The 19,779-nt window shown below is 35.7% G+C and overlaps 1 protein-coding gene across 1 annotated transcript in view; it reads right to left on the bottom strand.

The window, feature by feature from the left end:
- TBC1D5 (TBC1 domain family member 5) overlaps positions 1 to 19,779 on the bottom strand; it is a 589,141-nt gene that overhangs the window by 327,306 nt on the left and 242,056 nt on the right. Inside the window, exon 5 of the mRNA XM_058290770.2 lies at positions 13,284 to 13,416. Within this exon, the coding sequence (XP_058146753.1) occupies positions 13,284 to 13,380 (97 nt within the window). The 5' untranslated portion in view covers positions 13,381 to 13,416. The remainder of the gene's footprint in view (positions 1 to 13,283; positions 13,417 to 19,779) is intronic.

The following is a 19,779-nucleotide window of genomic DNA, read 5'->3' as shown; positions in this document are numbered from 1 at the left end:
AGGGGGGGGCTGTTGCATAAGCATTCACAATTGTTGAATAAATAACACTCAATAAATTCCCATGAAATTTTTTCCTAATGAGAATTATAGTTAATTTTTCAGTCTGTGGAGTATCTAAGCTTCTTGCATTTTACAATTAAATATTTATTTATTGCCTGATTTCACTTCTGCCAGCTTCTTTTTGTTCGTTTGCTTGCAATTTTATGAATTTTTGTCATTAACCAAAGTGGAAAAACAGAAAGAAAATGAAAGCAATAGAAACTTAAATCGATCAAATTAGGCAAAGAGATTGTCAAACTAATTTTTAAAATTATAGTATTGAATTATCTGGATTGCATTTGTCTCTCTCTTCCACATAAAATCACCACTTGATTATATGATAGTAAATCTTGTACTCATATTTACAGAGAATAGCAGATCTATTCATTATGACTTGGTTTAAACTCATCTCCTTACACTTACTCTGCATATATAGAGAGATAGAAATGTAATCATTTATTCCTGACAGGGTCTTCTGATCTCCACAGAGCAAGCCAGGTAGAAGAAGTGACCACAGGAGCAGAAGGCCTGCTCACCAGCTCTTTTGGAGAGCTTTCCAACTGGCTGTTAAAGCAGATTCTTAGGTCAGGGTCAAAAACAAGCATATTAAAATATAAAAAGCTCATTACAGAATCAAAGTTTTTTGATTCCTACCATTTTTATATTTCCCATCATTCTGTTCCCCTTATGATGATTAAGAACCAAATTGAAATATTATTGCAGTTGTGAGCCAAAATTAGATGAAACTGAGTACTATTATAATTTGTTAGGATCTGTTCCTCTGTCATTAAAAGTTTCTAATACTATCCACACAATGATAAATAGGGCATGCATTGTTAAGTACCAAGAAAAGTTCTTATTTCTCATTTACATTCTTGCAAGCTTTGTCTTCTGGCTTTGTACTTTCACTTTATATATATCAGCTCTTCCACAAAATCACTCAGTCCATTAAAAGTTTCTTTCTTTTATAAAAAGCCAATAATGCATTATTACATTTTTCTAAGTAAAGTTTGCTATTAAATAATAGCTTGTACACTAATTAAAGAAAATGTAATTGTGAGAACACATTGACATTGTTAAATTACTCAATTTGTTAATAGTTTCATTTCAAGTGACCTTAATTGTATTAATTGTGATACTAGCAAATTAAATTGAGAGCATTAAATACATTGTTCTAATATGTCCTAGAGGACCCAATTCTCCATTACATCAGCAAAGGGAAAATAATGATTACGTGCCCCACCCAACCCCCTAACCCGCAAGTAAAATGCAAGTGCATGTGTTCATGCTCACACAAACCACACATACACAATGGGTCAAACAAAAAGGTCGTACTAGGCTATATTTACTATTACTATTTTACTAGAAACAGATCACATGGAAACAACTAAGCTTTATACATGGTTAATTTTAGGGCATTCTTTCATCTCAAATTAAGCCACAATTAATTTACCATTAAATAGTTAAAATGTTGAGAATTGGGAAACAAATAAGTATAGAGGACTGCAACATGAAAAAAAATTTAAAAAACAATAACATTACAACTCTGGGTAAATTAGGCAATTCTTATTAAATACCTAGCTTCGTTATAAGGATATATATTAAAAAGATATAGGCCCAATTCTTAAGAAACGTATACTTCAACAGATAAAAATACAGACTGCTAAACAATTCTCAGTCTTTAGGATGAAATCGACATGGCTCACAAGGCCCTGCCTACTAGTCCAAGCATACCCTGTGCCATTTCTGGGTTACCCATAGTACCCCAAGACAATGACCTTCCTTCAGTCCCTTGAACAAGGCAAGCCTATTCCTATCCTAGGGCCTTCCTTTGTATTGCTTCCCCTTTGCCTGGACTATGTGTCCATCTGTCTGCCTGTCTCTCATATACCACCCAAAAACACTTGCCACTGTGTATGTCTTGCTCATTCTTTGCTATCATTCAGATCTAGCTTAAATATCAAATTCTCAGAGAGGCCTTCCCTAACAATCTCCCATCACTGGTAACACTACCTTATTTCAATTCTTTGCCTAGTATTTAGCATTTTCAGAGTCTTTCCTTATTTCTGTACTTACTTTTTCATATTTTATTATCTACCACTCTCATGCTAAAATGTAAAGTCCATGAAAGAAAACATTTAGTCCACTTATTCACCATCTATCTCCAGAGACTAGATGCTCAACAAATGACTGAATGAATAAACATTAGGACTATGGTCTACATCCCTTCATGGTCTCTATTCAGTTACCAAGTATCACTAAAATTTCTTTACCATTATGCCAACATATCTAACTGAAAAATCTATCAGTTCAATAAAACAGATCTATTCACAAATCCAATTAAAGATACAGATTCATAGCAGTGTTCAATGTTTGGCAAAATCAGTCATAGTATATTAAAATTTTCACTAACTAGAAATGCTAGGAGGTCAACAGTCATTTAAGTCTCTATACATACATTTGGGAAAAGAAAGAAGGGAGGGAATGAGAAGAGAATAAATAAATGTAAGTACACATATTTCCACACTATAAAGGATTATTTGGCTCACTCATTAACTCTTATCTGACTTGAGTAAGTAATGGTAAATTTTCAGTACTTAACTATTGATAAACCAAAGCTAGTGCGTTTTTTCCCCCTGACTGAAATTGAAGATATTTGTAAATTCAAAAAAGACAAAACAATCACCATAATTTGTAGGCATATAATAATCATCAAATGGTAAAATATTAGATCACTCCCCAAAACTCAAGTAAGTCATATTTTTCACACTAGACATGTAATAAAAGAAAAATGACCATTTAAAGTAAATAATTTAAAATGTGACAATAAAACAGCTTGAAGCTAAAATATTGTTTCTTCCCTTGTGCTTTCCTATATTTTCATATGGGATTCCTTCTTAGGAAATTTAAAGATTTCAAGAGCAGAAGAATCTATGAGAATCCCCTATACTTTCCATGTAACATTTATGCAATCTAAATATCTTTTTTTAAAAATTAAAAAGTATATTTAAAAAAAAAAAAGAACAGAAGAGTCAAACGCCACTAGAGAATGAAAATATTACATGAAAAGATGTCATATTTCAAAGCATCTATGTGAGTAACAAGCATTCCCCTTCTTCCAGTATAGTAGTGATAAACTGGTTTTCACTTCTCACAGAATACAAGAATAAAAAATATTTGAACCTCGATTAATGATACAATGACAGGGCAAAGCAAATTATCAAAACTTTTGATAAAAACATTTTATGAGAACAGAACAATGTCAGAGATCAATTACAGAAAATACCTGCATTTTTTTACAAACTTGAAGTGAAACAGAATGACCACAACAAAACCAGATGTCTCATTCTACCATGAATTCCATATATAATTTCCAAACTGCTAAAATATGCTAAAATTCATGTGAACATCTACAAATATAGTGCAGATTGAAACTTTGTGCAAAAAATTGACTATTCTGTCCTTACCATTCGAAAAGATTACTGGGATATATGATTATAAAAAACCTCCTAAAGGGAAACATGCATAACAGGCCTTACTTAGGTTACAAGAAAATGTATAAATATTCAGGTGAACCCTGAAGACATCATGTTGCATAAAATAAGCCAGACACAAAGGGACAATATTATATGTTCTTACTGATAGGAAATAATTAGAATAAGTTAACTCCTTGAGTTAGAAACTAGAATATAGGTTACCAGCAGCCAGGGTGGAGGTAGGGAATGGGGAGTTAACACTTAAATTGAGCTTCCATCTGGTTTGATGGAAAAATTCTGGTAATGGATGGTGAAGAAGTTAGCACAACACTGTAAATGTAATTAACAGTGCTGAATTATATATTTGAATATGGTTAACATGGGAACTTTTAGGTTGCATATGTTACTAGAATAAAAATATTTTTAAAACATGAAAACAGAACTGTACAACACAAATAATGAGCCCTAGTGTAAACCATGGTCTACAGTTAATAATACCATTATAAAAATGTTCCGTAACAAATGTACCACACTAATGCAAGCTGTAAATAATAGGAAACTATACATGGGAATTCTGTATTTTATGCATAACTTTTCGGTAAACCTGAAACTTAACTAATTAAAAACTAAAATATATATTAAGGCATAGATATTGCTTTACAGACAAACTGCCCCAATGTGAGGGCTGTTTCCGGGTTACTTCTCACCTGGTACCAGACTAGGATAGAGTCTCCTTTTCTTCTAGGACACAGGGAAATGAATAATATCCAGGTACAGCCACAAGGTGGCTCAGGGACTCTTCATACGGCTCCAACTCTCAAGTAACTCTTAAGCAATCTAACTCTTCAAGCAAATAAAGGCAATTGCAAAGCCCATGGAAGATTTGAAAGAAAACTAAAAGCCAGATTCAGTTGATAAGAAATGTGCAACTCAATTAAAAATGATAAGCCTGGGACCAGAAGCCTTTTTTTTTATTTCAAGGGTACAGATTTTATTGAGTTACCACTAAAAGGTCTAACTTGCTAAATCTCAATTCACTGGGAGAGCTTGAAAATAGAAAATCCACATCTAATCCCCAAATAGAATATTAAAGAAAAAATTGAACCTTCCTCACCATTTAATGTTTATCAATGCTATCTAACTACTATATTCAAATGTTAAGCCAAATCAGACTTGAGTTTCTCTTCCATTCACTGGTGAGTTAGTAATCTCTTAAAAAGGGCTTAACCAATGATTATACTTCATCAATACTCTTCCCAACACCAAATCATGTATTTTTCTCCTTTCACACTCTCTTTAACCCATGCAAATCTCTGAAACACTGTTCACTTTGAACCACTGGGAAGCTCTCACATATGTGGCTTCTGTAATTTTGGTACTCTATCTTTCCCCTACTTTAACTATTCCTCCAGTATTTTGTAAGGACTGCTTCCTTCACCCAGTTGTAATTACGGGGAATTTCTACAAATCAATCCTTGGTTCTCTTTTTTCTCTTTCCTAGGATTTCTTATCTGTCTCATATTTTGAGCTGACATTTCTGGAGGAAGACTCCCAGATCTCTAACTCACAGTCTTAGAATCCCAAGTCCCTTACTGCCAAATTTCTTTTAAATAATTTAATTTAGAAGAACTGTGTATGACATATTTACTACTCTTTTATTGATCTTCTATCTACTGTTATACCACTCAACAAAATCTTTTTTTAAAGAAACATTCTTTAAAATCATCCATCTTTCATCCTTGTTACTGTCAGTTTAAGAACTTCCAAATCATTCGCGTTTATTTAACAATCAAACTTTATATTCAATAAAGCTACCATTTTCCTTTTTACCCTTACTTACAGTTTTCCATTTAATTAAACCTCCTTTCTACTTGTTATCTAGGAGCATTTCTGATAAAAAATAAAATAAAATAATATAAAATAAAATAAAAAGAAACTTCAAGCCAGAAGTCTCCAAATCAATATAGATCCAAATTATTATATGGAACTAACAAGAGTACTGAGCTGATTTATGGGCTACAACTAAACAATGCTCCTTTGAATTAATACATTTAACAAACATTTGCATAAGACTAAGAGATGTGGTAAAAGATCACTTTACTATTTTATTGGGAATTTAGAAAATATTTTAGAAAGACACATTTAAGATAAAATGCACAACATTTCAGCTTTTTTCTTAAGCACTGTGAGAAGCTTGCCACCACCCAAACCTACAATCCCTCGCATCCCGGTCACTCCCAGGCATCAAGCAAAACTTCAGCATTATTATCCCCTTTTGGGGTTCTACCACCACACTACACTCCGCATGTACTTCATCTCCTCTGACTCCCTCCCAAAAACCTTGAGTTTTTGAGAACTCTCTTGCAAACTTTCTTATAATCTCACCCACCAATGAGTTCTCCCACCATCAACTTCCTTGTCTAGTGTCCAATTATACTCCCCTAACAAAACCCCTACCTGCTTTTACTGCATCTGACTCCTAACTCCTGGCTGCTGAATACTGATGAACATAATCACACAAATTTACAAGCTGGTGTCATCTATAAATTTATGACTTCCCCCACCTTATTTGATGTTTCAGACCCATACATCACATCAAAACTTCTGGATGCCTCCACTTGAATGCCACAAGGTACTTTTAACTGATATCTGAAACTGAATATTCTCTCTCTTGCGCACACACACACATCACTAAAGTTCTCTATGTCAATAAAGTTATTATCACAGACCCAATTGGTCAACCAAGCAACCTGCCAAGTCACTTCAAACCTCTCTCCCCTACTACTTCCCCACATCCAATCAATTATCAAGTACTGTCAATTCTACCTTCAAAATCACTCTCAAACATTTCCACTTCTCTCCATTTCCATTGTTATTTTCACAAAATAGGTCATTATCAACTCTCACTGAAGTATTATAAAGGCTGCTTAAATGATTGCCCCCATTCCAACCTTGCCCCACTGCAGTCCCTTACTCACTACCTTACAGTAACCAGAATAATGTTTTTAAAATGTTAATCTGACCATAAAATTCCTTTATTGGACAACACATTGTTCTTAGAACAAAGCAGGTTTCTGGCCCCTGTCTTCAATCTCTTTTATAGCCATTTCTCCTTTAAACTCTACCCTCCAACCATAATGAAATGATTTATGTTCAGCAGAGGGCAAATTCTCTCTCTTTTCCAGGACTTACCACATACTCTATTTTTAAAGATTTTTTTTTCATTTCTCCCCGCCCATTTGTCTGCTCTCTGTGTCCATTCACTGTGTGTGTTCTTCTGTGACTGCTTCTATCCTTATCAGTGGCACCAGGAATCTGTGTTTCTTTTCGTTGCGTCATCTTATTGTGTCAGCTCTCCGTGTGTGCGGCACCACTCTTGGGCAGGCTGCACTTTCTTTTGCACTGGGTGGCTCTCCTTACGGGGCGCACTTCTTCAGCATGGGGCTCCCCTACACGAGGGATACCCCCTGCGTGGCAGGGCACTCCTTGCATGCACCAGCACTGTGCATGGGCCAGCTCTACACGGGTCAAGGAGGCCCGGGGTTTGAACCACGGACCTCCCATGTGGTAGGCGGACGCCCTATCACTGGGCCAAGTCCACTTCCCACCACATACTTTTTAAATACTCAGTCACCTGGCTAACACCCATCATTCAGCTTATGGATTAAAAAGTCTCATACCTATCTTAACCCACCACTATCATAAATCTAATATTCTCCACCCATGTACTACATGAACATGCTTCAATTCCTCTTGAAAAGCAGTTATCATTCTCTACTGTCATTGCCATTGATTTTTCTCTGCCTCCCCCTACAACGCCCACACCAAATCCTACCGAGTAACCATAAACAATATGATTTTCTGGACTATGTTTGCCTTTTCCGTTTTATTTCCAGCACACAGAACAATTTCTGAAACATACTAGGCACTCTAATAGTCACTGACATCAAAAAAGCTTTAAAAGTGTTGTAAACTTAAGAAAAACCTACACCATTATAGGTTGGTTATTCTATAGTGTTTCACATGTAAGATAAACAATATTTGCTAAATACCTCATTAAGTTTCAGAAACCAGAAATAAAAACACTACCTTCACACTACCAAGACCTACGATTATAAAATGTGTCTATCAAATGTAAGCATACTACATATGCAGTCTATGTTTCCAAACTATGGACAAGTAACCATTCACTTCCTTAGCTTTCCCCTTGCTAAGTAATTTTTTTTCCTGTAGAGTAACTAGGGTATAGTAACTTGATATTTGCCAGAAAAACACCTCTGCTTGGTTCTTAAGGAAACCTTTGGTTAAGTGTCATAATTAAAAAGAGGACCACTACATTAAGCAATTATTCATTAATATGAGGGGAGGAGATAAAACCAGAAATAAATAGGTCATGTATTAATTACTTATTCAAAGGCTACCATGTGCCAGGCACTAGGTATGCAAACAGTTAAAACATGGTTCCTGCTCTCATAAAGCTTACACTTTAAAGAAGGAGACAAACAATAAACAAGGAAAGAAATTCACATAGGAGTACGTATTATAATGATTGCTGTGAAGGAAAAGAAAATAATAGTAGAAAGCAGAGTCACGTGGGGAATTCAGTCTAGAATGGGTTCAGCACATCTGAGGAAGGCCAGGCAGGCAAGAACAGAGCCTTGCACATCATGGTGAAGGATCTGGATTTTATTATTAAAGCAATGGAATACCAGTGAAGGGTTTTAAGCTGGGGAGGGAAGTACAAGGATTTTTTCCTCTCCAAGATGACTCCAGTTGATTAAACCAAAGGCAGGGTTTTAAGTGACTAGGATGCCTCGGAAAGATTCCTTTACTTTGGTAAGGTAAAATCTTTGGTCAGAGAAAATTTATTCTTTACTCAAATCACAATCCACCTCTATGATACAGAAAACTACACGGAAGACCATAATGCGACAGCATTATTTTATTGCATCAACTTCAGACAACAAATTTCACTATTACCAATTTCTTCATGAATAAAACTAGGGCACTCCCTTCTAGTTCTAAAACTCTATGATTTTATAATGGAAAGAATGGAAGATTTGGTACAAAAACAAACTATAGGAGACAATAAAGACTGAGCAGGATTCTGAATATCTTGGTTTTTTTTTAAAGTAGGTATACTAAATATTTTATCATCAAGATGGAAAGGTTTGAAACTTAGGCACTATATAAAAAGGCAAATATAGTTTTAGTTCATTACATGACTACTCTTAAAGCTATAAATGAGAAGATAAGTAATATGGCATAAAAAAACTGAAGCAAATAAACTCTAACAATTTGTTTTAAATAAAATCACTATCTCAAGAGACCTAACAGAGAAAAATGTTTTTTCATAACAATCAAAGTTCTAATTATTTACAAGTCTGGAAAACAACTATAGTCATTATGGCAATATTATGTAATTAATATGTTACATCTCTTACTCCTAATAATTTGTTATTTTCAGTTTAGAATAAAACGAACAAATAACATGAAGAGTCTAACAATATTTTGATTTTTTCATTATTCCATTTGAATTACTGGCAACTGTCAATTACTAATTTCCCTTTGATCAAAAATGCCATACTTTCCATTTTCTTCTTTATTTGAAAAAGAAAGTTAAGCACTTAAAAGTTTAATTCATTTAAGATTTTACATGAATAGATCCAGATAGTTCTTTTTTCTGCCTGTCACCACTTTCCTCAAACATCCACTTAAATAAAAACAAGGAGGGAAGCAGATGTGGCTTAAGTGATAAGGCCTCCTCCGCCTCCTATACGGGAGGACGGGAGTTCGGTCCCTGGGGCCTCCTGGTGAAAAAGATTTAGTGCGCCCGCACAGCGAGCCAGTGCCCAGGTGGGTGTCCACATGTGGCAAGCCGAGTGTCCACGTGAGTGCCCAAGCAGTGAGCCACAGCCCACATGGCGAGCAGAGTGTGCGTGAGTGCCTGCGTAGCAAGCCAGTGCCCATGCGGTAAGCTGAGTGCCTGCGCAAGTGAGTCACGCAGCAAGATGATGATGCAACGAAAGACAGACCAAGGGGAGAGTCAAGGTGAATCACAGCAGAGACCAGGAACAAGGTGGCGCAATTGACAGGGAACCTCTCTCCACATCAGAGGTCCCCAGGATCGAATCCTGGTGAATTCTAGAGGACAAAGATGAGACAAGAAGACAAAAAAAAAAAAAAAAAAGAGAGAGAGAAATAGATACAAAGGATCACACAGCGAATGGACATAGCAAAAACAACAGGGCAAGGGCAAAAAAAAAATTTTTTTTCATTAAAAAAAATAATAATAAGCCCCTTTTTTCTATCATTCCTCTTTTTTTTTTTTAAAGATTTATTTATTTATTTAATTCCCCCCCCTCCCCTGGTTGTCTGTTCTTGGTGTCTATTCGCTGCGTCTTGTTTCTTTGTCCGCTTCTGTTGTCGTCAGCGGCACGGGAAGTGTGGGTGGCGCCATTCCTGGGCAGGCTGCACTTTCTTTTCACGCTGGGCGGCTTTCCTCACGGGCGCACTCCTTGCGCGTGGGGCTCCCCCACGCGGGGACACCCTTGCGTGGCAGGGCACTCCTTGCGCGCATCAGCACTGCGCATGGCCAGCTCCACACGGGTCGAGGAGGCCCGGGGTTTGAACCGTGGACCTCCCATATGGTAGACGGACGCCCTAGCCACTGGGCCAAAGTCCGTTTCCCTCTATCATTCCTCTTATGTGATTATTTTTGCTAATCCTCTCCAGAAGCCTCAGAATCATTCAACATTACCGTAATTTGCATATGTTTCACTTTTGTGAAATAATACTTATTTTTACCTATGGAATCTATAACAGGAATGAAAAAAAAATCCCACAGGACTCCTACACAGGCAAACCATCCTAGGATTTGACTGCTTACAAAGTAAGTTATCCAGTAGCTGGAAATTCCCAAAAGGTTGTGGCAAACATGTGTAAAAGGATTTAAATTCATAGAGAGCACACAGTAAGACATATATTTAAAAAACAAACTTACTAGAAAGGTAATAATTCTTCACATAAATATGACAACCATGGCAAAATGTACCAAACATTTTTCTGGAAAAATGAACTCTATCATGATAAAATAGATGCTTTATATAAAATATTTACATATAAAATGACAAAACCCACTACTGTTAGTAACCTTTATGGCTTTGAAGAACCAGATATTTACATTTCTTTCTTTCTGCATGTTCCTGTGCCTGTATGTGTGTTTTGTGTATATTTTTAACAGTTGACAGCTGTTTTAGAGCATACAGAGATGCCAAGCTGAATGAGGGTCTTGATTACTTCAAGATTAGCTATCTAAAGTTTCTATTCATTTTAAGTGTTGTTAGTTGGAAGAGTCATTAGTCACTTCCTTGTCTCATAGAACATCAGCATACATTTACATTGTTAATGAACATTTGGGGTAAATGAATTAATGGCACTTTTAAACATCAATTCAGTGCTAATAACTTTGTATGTCACAGAAATGTTAGGATAAGATATAAACGAAAAGGCTTTTCAGTAAAGGTAACTACTCATTCCTACAAACAATAAAAGATAAAATTAATTTAAAATGTTTTTTAACCAGGTTTTTAAAAAAATCAATACTTAATGAAATAGAGTAGAGAAAAATACATACTTAAATACACACACAAACACACACACACACAACAAACTACTATGCTCTAAAGGAAGAATAAAAATAAAAAAACTGTGAAAATTTTTGTTGAAACTATTTTTTATACGAACACATACTTTCAAATCATCTACTTATAAAAGCACTGCTTGAAAATTAAGTTCACGTATTTAAAAATGAGTGCTTCTTTATAGGTATTATATTTAAGAGGAAACATTTACTAGGAAAGGTATTACTCTTCCAACTGACTAAGATATTAAATGCAGAAATTGAAATGAATGCTAAATTTTTATAGTATTATCAAAAGCTTCAAACAAGTCTTTTTGAGTTATTATAATAAGTATAAAAATGAAAAACAAAATAAATTGTAGAACATACTCTACTATTTTAAAAAGTATCAATAGTATTTGTATAATCCAAATGGTATTATAGATGTAGTAAAAGCATAAATGCACTCCCTGTGGTCAGCAGCTTGGGATACTTCAGAAATAGCCACTTTAAGTAGAAGTCAATTTTTTTTTTGATGCCCAAACATGTTAATGACATACTTTGGCATCAAAATAGATAGAAAAAATAATTTTATTTGAAGCATACAAAATATAAATAGTCCTGGAGGCAATGAACTTTATCATATATTTTGTGAATTGCTTAAAAGATACAGATAAAGCTTCAAGAATTCTCAGGCTCATTGTTTCTAACAAACTGTTAACATTATCATTACGCAAATACTTAGAAAAAGTAGAGTTCCGATACAAATACATTTGGTAAGTTTTATAGAGTGTTTTACACCCTGAAAACAGTCTACTTTAATGTAAAAAAAAAAAAATCTACCTTTTAACAATTTCAACATATGGAATCTAAATTTTAAAATATAAGATAAATTCCCATTATTAACAAAATAAAAGCAGAATCAGGCAAATCTTTTATCCTGGAATAATCTCAGCTTGTTGGGGGGGGGGGGGGTGAGGGAAGGTGGGAGGGGATGTATCCCAGCAAAACCAACTTCAAATGCTTACGTTTCTTGAAAAGATGTTAAGACAAAAGCCATTCTGCATTTCAACATTCTTAGTCTGAAAACATGGGGGAGGATAGTCATGGGTCAATGCAGATTCACTGTTACTGTAGGTATTATCATGCAGGGACAGAGGAACTAATAACTTGATTTAAAGATAGTGGCTCAGAGGGGAGGGGGAGGCATGACGAGGTGGAACATAGGGCAATTTTTGGGCACAGGAATTGTTCTGTATGCTACCACAATGACAGATATAGGACATGATACATTGTCAAAGCCTATAAAACTGTACAGCACAAAGTTTAAACCATAAACTACAGACCCTGATTAGTAGCAATGCCTCAATTTGGTTCATCAATTGCAACAAATGTACCTCACTAATGTTAGATGTGAATTATAAAGGGAAATGTGTTTGTGGGTGGGTGGAAGTAATGTGGGAATCCCCTATATATTTTTTAAAAATATTTTTGTTGTAGTTTTTATTATTTTTATCCCTCCCCCACCACCAGATGGCTCCCTCATCCGTCTGCTCGTTATCTGCTCTTCTTCTTTAGGAGGCACCAGGAACCAAACCCACAATCTCCCATGTGGGAAGCAAGTGTCCAACCACTTGAGCGACTTCCACTCACTGCTGGTTGTGGCGTCTCCTGGATGCAACGTCTGCTCACTGTGGTGTATGCTCATCTTCTTTAGGAGGCACCGGGAACTGCACCAGGGACCTCCCATGTGGGAGGCTGGCACCCAATTGCTTGAGCCACATACGCTCCCTTCCCCCATACTTTTGATGTACCTTTGCTGCAAGCTAAAACATCCCTAAAAATAAAGATTAAAATGATTTTTTAAAAACAAAATTCTTAGGCTGAAGTCTTTGGTACGGTTTTTTAAAATGTACACCAGTACATAAAGCATTTGGCTAATGATTCTGTCTATAATTCCAAGTTGACTTTTTGTGGTATTCATTATTGTGAAAGCACTCTAAACACATCCAGAGAAATGTTTTTAAAGTTGCCCTGTTCACTTTGATCCAGAGAATTATCCACTTAGGGCAGGCAGAGCTAATCATAGCCGCTTTTGCTACGTTCTCAGTACCAGCAGAAAGAAAGTATCTGCATACAAAACTCACCTCCAGACTTGTCAGAATAACTGGACAAAGGGTCAATGCCCACTTCTTGTTCTTCTGGCTGTAGAGGATGTCTAGGTTCAGATAACGAGTGATACATTGTTGCAACCGACCCACGTCACCAAAGGTAAACAATCTGGAAGGTGAAAAATATAGAAACAACGATAAATATGTTTTCTTTTGCTATAACTGGGAATAAATATAAGACTAAAATGTTTAAATGAGCATTAGGGGCATTAACAAATTTTCACAGGCTCCAGGAAGTTACTATACATCAATAAGCACATGCAAAGAAGCAGAAAAAGTGACACAGAATTTCCATTTCAACAATTTCTCTCAAAATCTGAACTTTATTTTTAACTTTGACATCAACGTTAGATCACATTTATTTACAATAAACTTGCAAGTAAAATTTAAGTTAAAAAATTTTTTCACCATTTACAACATCCTTTTGTTTTATTGCCAAAATAATACACATTCACATAAAAAATTTTAAAATAGAATATAGCAAATTAAAATTACTCATAATTTCATTAGCTAAAAATACCACTGTTAAAGTTTCAGTTTATTATACACACCTTTCCTGTCTTTGGATATTTAAAATACATATATTTTTTAATGTGGGCCATCATGTTACACATGCTGAATATATAACCTACTTTAACTTACACATATTTGTACTTTGCTGTAAAAAATCTATATTATCATTTTTAATGGATCTCTAGCGTCTCATTATATAGCTATAACAATTTATGTAACCAATTCCTTATTAGTAAACCATTAGTTTCAGTTGTTCAGCACTATAAACAGCATCGGAATGAATATCTTTTGGGAAGTGGATGTGGCTCAACTGATAAGAGCGTCCGCCTACCATGTGGGAGGTGCAGGGTTCAAACCCAGGGCCTACTGGCCTGTGTGATGAGCTGGTCCATGTGCAATGCTGCCACACACAAGGAATGCCATGCCACACAGGGTGTCCCCTGCATAGGGGAGCCCCACGCACAAGAAGTGCACCCTGCATTGAGCCAACCTGAGCAAAAAAAGAGCAACCTGCCCAGGAGTGGGGCCACACACACAAGAGAGCTGACACAGCAAGATGACTCAACAAAAAGAGACACAGATTCCCAGTTCCGCCAAGAATGCAAGCAGGCACAGAAGAACACACAGCGAATGGACACAGAGAGCAAACAACAGGAGAGGGTGAGGTGGGAGGAGAGAGGAGGGGGAGGGGGAAATAAATAAATAAATAAATCTTTAAAAAAAAGAATGAATATCTTTTAGCAGTATCTCTGCATCACAGCAGGGATTACTATCTTAGTATAAATTCTTAGAAGTGCAATTGCTAGACTGAAACCTATATTTAAAAAAAAAAGATTTTGTTACAAGTCTTGGCCAATTGTGCTCTAGAAAGATTTATACATAATGGAAGAGAAGGAAAATGAGAGGAAAAGGAAAGGAAGAAAAATAAGTAGGAAAATCAAGTCCAACAAAAACGGGTAACAAATTTTACAAGATATAGTCTGTAACTATGAAGGAAAAGTTCTATTAATAGAAAAGTGCATTAACACACAAATATTTGATGATCTTTTCCCAATACAAATGCCCCTATTTCCTATTCACTTTCTTTCTAAAGCCCCCGACTTGGAAACTCTTTGTCTAATTTCCACTAGAACACTCCAGCCCACCACCTGCAGAGTTAGTGTCAGCAAGTCTGCACAGGTCTGCACAAAGTGAAGGCATCACCCTGGGAGAGTAGCTACAACAGAAGCAGAGGCTTAAGCAAAACACTAGAGAATGAAGAAAAGGTTAGTTGATATTCATTGAGATTTCTAAAGACCCAAATCTTAAATCCATAAATCCAGACCACTGTCAGTATTTGTTTTCTTATGTCTTCAAATCAACAGGCATATATGAAGAACTTAAAACTATATATAAAAGGAACGCTGGGGAACACAATTTAGTAGAGGATAGCAAAATGTAGATAACCTACTATAATATAAAAGAGATTTTGATTAATTCTGTTAAACAAATGAATGAACAAATTAGGAAATGAAGTTCTTTATATGGAGCAATAAAGATCAGCAAACAATTGTCTAATGGGGTCAGGCCAAAGCATTATAAAGTACAGTAAACATTTATTGAGCCCCAAACCATTCTAAATGCTTCATATATACTCATTATTTCATTCTCCCAACAATCCTATGAGCTATCTTCACCATCAAATTCATTTTACCACAGAGAAAACTGAGGTACAGAAAAATAAAGTAACTTTAGACAAGTTACATAATTAATTAGTAGTGAAACCAGAATTTGATGCATTATGTCTGGATCCAGAGCTCATATTCTGTACTCCCATACTGCATTTGGTTCTCAATAAATCAAAGAGAAAAGCAGACCAGATATAAAAACAGGGGAATGTGGAGGGGGGAGAATAGGATGGGGGTTTATGCATAATTGGAGCACCCTTTACTCTTTAAAGTACACGTTAGAAATGCACATGAAATCTCCTTCCCTGTATGTACAGTGGCAAGGCAATTTCTTTCAGGCTATCACCTATTACAGTGATGAAAGGCAAAATGTCAAAAACAAAGTTTTATGATATTTTTCATTTTTTAATACCCCAATTTATTTTTATACTTTATTTTAGTTTTTCTAAATTAGTATGTATTCTATTTCTAATCCTTAAACATATCATTCCCTTTTCATTTTCCTATTAATTGAATTTGGCAATATATTAGGCTTCATTTTTGAAGAAGTTTTGGACCACAGAGGGGTTCAACTATGGCAGGGGAGGAGCACTGGTCTGGGGTGTTACTGATGGGGGACACATGGTAGGGAGGGAGTTCTCCAGGGCATGTGTTTAGAGTATATAAAAATGTTCAGATATTCATTGGGTATTTTCATAGTAGTTATAATTACAAATGACAACTGAGGGAATGCTCAGTTCCTAGCCAGGGAAGCTCTTTCACATTCCCCAATGGAACAGCAACAATCCCCCAAGTACAAGGGCAAAGTCCAGTGAAGAAGGCCAGTCCAGTGAAGAAGGCCGGTCCAATGATTAGCCCTTTATTTTACTCCAGGAATACAGCAGTTCAGGGAGGCAGATTTTTGGGCCCTCTGGTCTCTGACCTCCTTTGCTATGCTAGCAAATAATTTTCCCTCTTTAAAACCCCAGGAGAACCCATGTTTTACACAGTATCAGATATATATTTAGAAAGATATATTAAGACCGAAAATACATATCTTACTAAATGACTACTCAAATCCTTAAGTGGTATATTTTGGTTCTCATGATGCCTAATTGTCTCTAGAATTTCCTTGACTGACAAAAACAGTATGAAAAGAATTAAAAAATAAGAATAAAGTGACAATCTCACTTTTTTCTAATTCAGAAAAAAACATGGCAATACAACTTCCAAACCTTGAGAGAGGAGATGCCCTCCCTTTGCTACTCTTAATGAATGACAGAAAATCCTGCTTCACATGAACTCAAAATTCAAAAAATTCAAAATTTGTTTTACACTATAGTTTTACTGCTAAAAGTGGCCATTGGAGTTGACTAATTAGACAGAAATTCACATTTAAAATCCAAGACTTAGGGACAGTTGTATTGGTTTCACAAATCTGGTCCTTGCACTATCAAATCAAAAGTGATCTCTCTGAAAGAAAGTTTTGTGAAAACAGCTATTAGGCAGTATATTTTTTAAAGTATATTAAGTAAAATTTCAAAACAATATTACTTCCCATGTAAACTGAAACAATACAAGCAATCTAAGTGAAAATGTCAAATTATTAGCATTGTATTAAAGTAATAGGTTCACTGAATAACATTTTCTTTTTTAAAATGGCATAGACACAGCTTCTAAAGCAGGAGTTCTTAACAAGGGTCCCCTGAGTTGAATTGAAATTCAAAAATACATTCTTCTTGTGTGGACATGTTGGTGTAGCTGTGAGATACTTATTAAATAATACAAAGTAGAGTGTGGACTTAGTAAAGGGTCGGTGGTTTTCACCTGACTGGCAAAGGGGCCCATGGAACAAAAAAGGTTAAGAACTCCTGTTCTAGAGAAGGAAATAATTGATAATCTATGAATCCAAAGTTCTACATATTCATTCCTTCACTGTTTCTAATAGTTAGGTAAAGAATTAGCATTCTGGATTGTGTTGTTCTAAAGACATTGATCAAAGCTCATAGAAGTATATACTCCACTTAAATTCTTTTTTTTTTTTTTAAAGATTTATTTATTTATTTAATCCCCCCCCCCCCCCCCCCCCGTTTGTCTGTTCTTGGTGTCTGTTTGCTGCGTCTTGTTTCTTTGTCCGCTTCTGTTGTCGTCAGCGGCACGGGAAGTGTGGGCGGCGCCATTCCTGGGCAGGCTGCTCTTTCTTTTGCTCTGGGCGGCTCTCCTCACGGGCGCACTCCTTGCGCGTGGGGCTCCCCCACGCGGGGGGACACCCCTGCGTGGCAGGGCACTCCTTGCGCGCATCAGCACTGCGCATGGCCAGCTCCACACGGGTCAAGGAGGCCGGGGTTTGAACCGCCGACCTCCCATATGGTAGACGGACGCCCTAACCACTGGGCCAAAGTCCGTTTCCCTCCACTTAAATTCTTAACGAATGGTAAACTTAAAAGTCAAATGCTGAAATGACAAAATAATATTATTATACATAAAGATATTAAGAAAAGCATAAGAAAATCATATCAAGGAGAGTAAATGGATTACTCCCAGAGTCTGGTTATAAGAAAAATGAGAAAAGGGGATGATAGAGAATGAATAAGTATCTGTTTCAGGTACCATGTATTTACCATGATAGATATTTAACCTGAAATATGACATTTTGACCACAAAAGCAAGTTTCTTTGATAGAAACCTATATTTTCATAATTAAAAGACAGAGTAATGCAGCATTATGTATGTAGGATAGGGGGAAAAAAAGACTTTTTTATTAACAACATTTAATTAGAAATGTTGGCACCATAGGTAAATTCAATGGTGGAAAATGTTCTGAAGTCTTAATTACAAAAGGAAGGAAGAAGGTAGAGAAGGAAGGAAGAGGAAAGAAAAGAAAAAGTGAGAAGTAAACAAAGAAAAAGAATAAAGTTACATTTTTCACTTCTTTAATGAAAGAAGGTAACATTGGACTTTAAGTTAATTATTAAAATCAATCATCTGAATGTCTTAATATTTAATATTGTTAGATTGTATATCAAAGTAGTTTTATTATTTACTACAAACCTTTCCAGAATACATTTGACAATAGGGGGTCTGCATCTCACAAGACAAATGCATTTACAATGCCAAGTAAATTATATATAAAGGCATTTGTCTTAATACATGTCATTCAATATTAAATATCACTCTTTGGTAACAACCTGAAATCTTAATTCATTCTTACCATCCACATAACTGAACATTCAAGTATTGCCTATTAAACAGATATAGGGCTACAGGAAGCCTCTACAGATTAGGAACAATGATCAAAAGAAAACTGAAATTGATTTTATCCTATAATTTTCATGATATGAGGATAAGATATTTGGGATAAACAATCCACTATAAATTTAAAGTACTAGACTCACAAACAATATAAATAAGCAGCAGATTATGAGATATTTACAGGTGTAAAATATAGGCAAAAATATTTTATATTATATGTGACCTTTCAGTATTCAAATGCTATAAAACATGGAAAACTCCAGTTGTGACCACATAAACCAAGAGCAAACTGAGTATTAAAAAGAACTGAATAGGCCTAGGAAAGCTCTCCACAATTATCCTCATATGATTCCAGAGTTCTCTTAAACAAGTGCTTACGATGCAAAGATTGAGGGACTGGCTTGGCCTCATGACTAAATCTTTCATTATTATACAGCCACATAAAAATACTTCTATTGTTTCCATAACTGTTATCCATACCCTAAGCAGTTCTTAGTTTATTTGGCTTATCACACGTATTTTTTAAAAGCAGACGGTGTATTCCTTGAGAGCATAAAAGGTGGTTTTTCACTCCTTTTTACCCCCAACAGTATGTAGATACTACGTTAACAGGAATAAATACATTTGGATGAATTCATCAGAAAGATCCAACACAATGACAAATGTGGCTCCTGCCACGGATAAGCTAAGCTTAGACATCAATTTGTGCAGTGCTTGTTCTCTACAGCAGGACGTCCTCCACTACAGAATGAGTTTGAGTAGTTGAGTCTGTAGGACAGTATTAAGCAATAATCCAAGTACTTACAAGTGGAAGTATGCTCTAACTTTTTGTCAAGAGGGTAGATGTAGATTCTTCTTAGATAGGAAAGGTATGTAATGAGAGGCTTTAGCAGAAAATTAAGCCTTTTTATTCAAGCTTTGCTTGCCCTCTGGACCATCACAACAACTATCACCCTTGTCCTAGCCTTCACATCTCACCTGAACTTTTGCAATATCCACTTTATTGATCTCCTTGCTTCCATTCCCCTGTTACACATTGTTACTTGCTTTTCCAACAAAAA

Source organism: Dasypus novemcinctus, chromosome 31 (genome assembly GCF_030445035.2).
Source record: "Dasypus novemcinctus isolate mDasNov1 chromosome 31, mDasNov1.1.hap2, whole genome shotgun sequence".
Lineage (NCBI taxonomy): Eukaryota > Metazoa > Chordata > Mammalia > Cingulata > Dasypodidae > Dasypus > Dasypus novemcinctus.
Note: the sequence above shows the minus strand (reverse complement) of the source record. Positions and strands in the feature narration are given on the sequence as shown.